The sequence below is a fragment of the Lycium ferocissimum genome, chromosome 9 (genome assembly GCF_029784015.1).
Source record: "Lycium ferocissimum isolate CSIRO_LF1 chromosome 9, AGI_CSIRO_Lferr_CH_V1, whole genome shotgun sequence".
NCBI classification, from domain to species: Eukaryota; Viridiplantae; Streptophyta; class Magnoliopsida; order Solanales; family Solanaceae; genus Lycium; species Lycium ferocissimum.
This window is the reverse complement of record NC_081350.1, coordinates 66,715,414-66,720,239: the sequence shown is the minus strand read 5'-3', so window position 1 is coordinate 66,720,239 and position 4,826 is coordinate 66,715,414. Positions and strand designations below refer to the sequence as shown.

The 4,826-nt window shown below is 42.4% G+C and overlaps 1 protein-coding gene across 1 annotated transcript; it reads right to left on the bottom strand.

The window, feature by feature from the left end:
• Window positions 1-1,561: 1,561 nt before the first annotated feature.
• Window positions 1,562-2,915, bottom strand: LOC132032176 (uncharacterized). The gene is made up of 3 exons (XM_059421948.1): window positions 2,619-2,915; window positions 2,289-2,504; window positions 1,562-2,176 (listed from the first exon to the last, which is right to left on the bottom strand). The coding sequence occupies exons 1-3, from the start codon at window positions 2,913-2,915 to the stop codon at window positions 1,562-1,564; spliced, it is 1,128 nt and encodes a 375-aa protein (XP_059277931.1).
• Between the last annotated feature and the right edge of the window lie 1,911 nt (window positions 2,916-4,826).

Below are 4,826 nucleotides of genomic sequence, written 5' to 3'. Positions count from 1 at the left end.
TATGAATGTCCCTCTCGGCAACAATGTTTATATGAATGGCCCTCTCGGCAATGTTTGTATGAATGGCCCTCTCCGCAATTTTTTTATGAATAGCCCTCTTAGCAATGTTTGTATGAATGGCCCTCTCAGCAATGTTTGTATGAATGGCCCTCTCGACAATGCTTGTATGAATGGCGCTCTCGGCAATGTTTGTATGAATGGCCCTCTCGGCAATGTTTGTATGAATGGCCCTCTTGGCATGTTTAGATGAATGGCCCCCTCAGCAATGTTTGTATGAATGGCCCTCTTGGCAATGTTTGTATGAATGGCCCTCTTGGCATGCAAATGACAGATATGGCCCCTTCGGCTAAATCGTCTTTCTTTCGTCCTTTGTGTTGTCTGTGACCCTCGTGGTCAGATGTGCCGTTTTGTTCTGTTGTGACCCTTTTGGTCGAATGTTTACCCTTGTTGGCGTTTTGGTCATTTTGTAACCCTTGTGGCTAGATAGTCGCCCTTGTGACATTTTGATCCTTTTATAGCCCTCGTGGCTAGATATTTGCCCTTATGGTGTTCGGATCCTTTTATAGCCCTCGTGGATTTGACTGTTACGAACCCCATCTCTGGCGGTGGCTCCAAACTTGTCTGGTGAACCGTCTTTACCTGCACATGAAACAAATTTTTAAAAAATGGGTCGTCCTCCTGACGACATGGAGACCTGCATCAGCAAAGGATTAGTTTTCTGTTAAAGTTGATCCGTATTGTTGCCTCTAACTGCGTCTTCAGCTTCGCCAGCTCTTTTTGAACTCAAATCCCCTTGGATTCGGTATTCGAAAGATGAATTTATTTTAAACATACTTGTGAAAACAAATGCATCTTTCCTAAAATTGTTTTTAGGTTAATTGTCATGACACGTGCTTTCCAATGAGGAGTATTCCCTTCTTTGCTGCTCTGATAGGTGGGATTCCCGTTTCCTTATGCGGAATTTTCGAGATCCTCTCAAAAATTCTGCCCTAGTTTAAATCTATCATGCTTGGCGAACTCTCGTGCCGAATCCTTAAATGTAGAAAATTTTGAGGTCTCCTCAAAATTTCTGCCCCATTTTAGGGTGTTGAACTGATTAACCCTCGCTGACTGGTTAAGGATGAGACTCTGGGTTGGCTGATTCTTGTGACAGATTGGCGGCACGAATTTTTGAGACCCTCTCAAAAATTATGCCCCAGTTAGGCATATGTGGCAATCTCTTCGTGCCAGATAGAAATTCTCCTTGAAGTCCTATCTCTGAGGTTTTCGAGGGGTTTACGGGGTTTTTCATTTGGTACGACCGAGCTCAAAGAGCGCCTACGTATCCTGATGAATCAAGAATCAGGTCAAACGTAGTTCGGAATAAAGTAATTGAGTTTTGGTTTTTGCTAATAATGCGACCGGGTCCCAAATGGACTGCCTACGTATCCCGCTGTGGGGAAGTCAGGTCATTGCGTAGTTCATATTACAAGGAAATCATTTGATTTTTTCTATCTATTACAAACGATTATAAGCAAAGGAATAACTATTACAAGCAAATATTACAATTGAAAAGACATCCTCATGTGTAGTATCGCTTGATTGCGTCTGAGTTGATTGGCTTGGGCCACTCTTGCCCGTCCATTTCTGCTAGCACCACTGCTCTTCCGGAGAGTACTTTGCGGACCACACAGGAGCCTTGCCAATTAGGAGCAAACTTCCCTTTGTACTCGTCCTGGTGCGGGAATATTCTCTTGAGTACCATTTGTCTTATTTGAAAAAGTCGAGCTCTGACTCGTTTGTTGAAGGCTCGCGCCATCCTTTGTCGGTACAGTTGACCATGGCATACGGCAATCATCCTCTTTTCATCAATTAAAGCCAGTTGCTCATATCGAGCTCGGACCCATTTTGCATTGTCCAATTCCACTTCTTGAATGATTATCAGTAATGGTATCTCAACCTCAATAGGTATGACTGCTTCGGTACTATAAACAAGCAGGTAAGGAGTTTTTTCTATCGAAGCTCGAGCTGTGGTACGATATCCTAATAGAGCATGTGGCAGTTGTTCGTGCCAACCCTTGCAATTGTTTGTCATCTTTCTCAATATCCTTTTGATATTCTTATTGGCCGCTTCTACCGCTCCATTCATTTGTGGCCGATAGGCCATTGAGTTCCGATGAGTGATTTTGAACTGCTTCTGAGATATCCTTCATCAGGTGACTGTTCAAATTTAGCCTGTTATCCGTTATGATGGACTTGGGTATGCTGAAGCGGCATATGATATTGTTTCGCACAAAGTTGACTACTACCTTCTTTGTCACTAATTTGTGCGAGGTGGCTTCCACCCATTCGGTGAAGTAGTCAATGGCAACCAAAATGAATAGATGCCCATTTGAAGCGGCAGGCTCGATAGGTCTAATGACATCCATAACCCAAGCAACGAATGACCAGGGTGAGCTCATGGTGCTGAGTTCACTTGGCGGAACATTGATTAAATCTCCATGGATTTGACATTGATGGCATTTCTATACAAATTTGCAGCAATCGCTTTTCATTGTCATCCAGTAATATCCTGCTCGGAGGGTTTTCTTGGCTAGAATGAATCCATTCATATGGGGCCCATACGTCCCAACATGTACTTCTTCCAGGAGTTTTGTGGCTTCAACGACATCCACACATCGGAGCAAACCCAAATCCGGCGTCCGTTTGTACAGTATTTCCTTATTCGGGAAGAAACCGTTGGCCATTCTTCGGATGATTTTCTTTTGGCTATTTGTGATACCTTCGGGATACTCTTGCTCTTCCAAATACAACTTGATGTCATTGTACCATAGTTTTCCATATGGTTCTGCTTCCACGTGGGAACAGTAGGCATGTTCTTCTTTTAGACCTATCTCTGGAGGGTCAATGTGACTGCTTTCGGGATGCTGAATCATTGATGCTATGGTAGCCAAGGCATCGGCGAACTCATTCTAAGCCCTCGGGGTATGCTTGAATTCGATCTTTTTGAACTTTTTACACAACCTTTGTGCCAGGTTCACGTCCGGCAAGATCTTGTCATTCTTGGTGGCCCACTCGCCCTGTACTTGATAGATCAGGAGAGTCGAGTTTCCCATGACTAGTAATTAATTCATATCCATATCCAACGCCATCCTGAGACCTAGGATGCAAGCCTCGTACTCAGCTATATTATTGGTAAATCAAAATTTAAGCTTTGTGGCTATCACGTAATGTTGCCCGATTTCTGATATCAAAACTGCTCTGATTCCGAAACCTTTGTAGTTTACAGCCCCATCCAAGATCTCAACTCAGTTGGCGCCATCCGATATGGTTCCAAATCAATATAGAAATCGATATCATGATCAGGTGGCATACCAGGCAAGTCTGTAGGAATTACCTCCGTAAACTTGCTCACAACAAAAGCAGACTCAAGTGATGGAGTGTCAGCACTGGTATCACAAATATGGGCCACTTAGGCGAAACATCCTCTATCCACTAACTTCCTGGCTCGAAGGAATGAAATAATCTTCTTTGGGGAGGGACTAGGAGTACCCTTCCACTCAAGTCTAGGAATACCCGACATAACTAGCGTGAATGTCATGGCGTGACAGTCCAAGATCGCATGATAGGGAGAGAAAAAACGCATACCCAATATAACATCGAAATCTACAATATCAAGAATCACTAAGTCTACCCACGTACCATAACTCATAAATGTAACAGTACAAGACCGATAGACTCTATCTACGACAACAAAATCTCCGACCGGAGTAGATATATCTATAGGCACGTCAAGTAGATCACAAATCATATTCAAACCTATAGAGAAATATGTAGACACATAAGAGAAAGTAGAACTGTTACCCCTTATAGTTTTGTACGTTGAAATTCGTCAGATGCTAACGGCTCAATTGTAAACACTAGAGTTATTTTCTAGGATATATGATATTATATGCGCCTATCCTATGGTTATGATGGTTTAAGTTCATGTAACAGGTCATGGAAGGATTGGAGGACAAGTGAATTAAGGAAATTAAGCTGTTAGAACATTGGAGAAAGGATGGGCAAGGTGTCCTATGATAATTTTTGTCCAACTTGAGAAAGGAATAACACCTAGTATATTAGGAGTTTTGAAGCGAAACAAAAGCCTAAATTGAAGTTCATGAAGTCTAGTTTCCAACGCAATAAACCGCGCATCGATCCGACATCGGAATCAAACGTTATGAGCATTTTAAGACTGTTTGCGTAGGGAGCAGGGAAGAATGCCGACCAAGGTGGCACAAACGCAAATGGAAGAGGGGCAACTGGCGCGAACGCGACCAAGGAGGGCGTAAAGCAAGAGTAAAAAATTTAGGTCGGTGAAAACAGACTCTAAAACACTATATAAAGGGGTTTTACCCCTTATTTTCATCCAATAACCCCTAAATATTATCCCCAACCCTCTGGAATATTCCCCCAACTTTCACCCATAAATTTTAGCCCAAATCAAGTGTAGTCTCGGGATATAGGTCCGGATAGTGTGTAGTTGTAATTATAGTATCGAGTTGTGGTGAATTTTGGCTTGGATTCAAGGCGGATATCAAAGATATTGCGGTCTAGTGGGAACAAGGTGAGGATCTCTCCTTATTGAAATTAATTTAGGTTTATGTACGGAGTTAGAGCTATTAAATGGTCGTATAATGAAGTAGTTGGTTGAGAAATCGGATAAACATTATGTGGGATGTTTTATTGAGTATATTAGTGTTGATGATGATGTTGTTGATATTAGTGTTGCTATTGTTGTTGTTGGTATTGTGATTTCAGGCTAGGGATATAAACGGGGAGATGCGCCGTCAATTTTCGTGATT

Excerpts from the sequence above, each read along its gene's own strand:
- LOC132032176 (XM_059421948.1), bottom strand. The coding sequence starts at position 2,915 with ATGATTCAGCATCCCGAAAGCAGTCACATTGACCCTCCAGAGATAGGT. Across the intron at positions 2,505-2,618 it reads CCACAAAACTCCTGGAAGAA|AAATGCCATCAATGTCAAAT; the intron begins GTACATGTTGGG and ends AAATTTGTATAG. Across the intron at positions 2,177-2,288 it reads ACAAATTAGTGACAAAGAAG|AAGCAGTTCAAAATCACTCA; the intron begins GTAGTAGTCAAC and ends AGGATATCTCAG.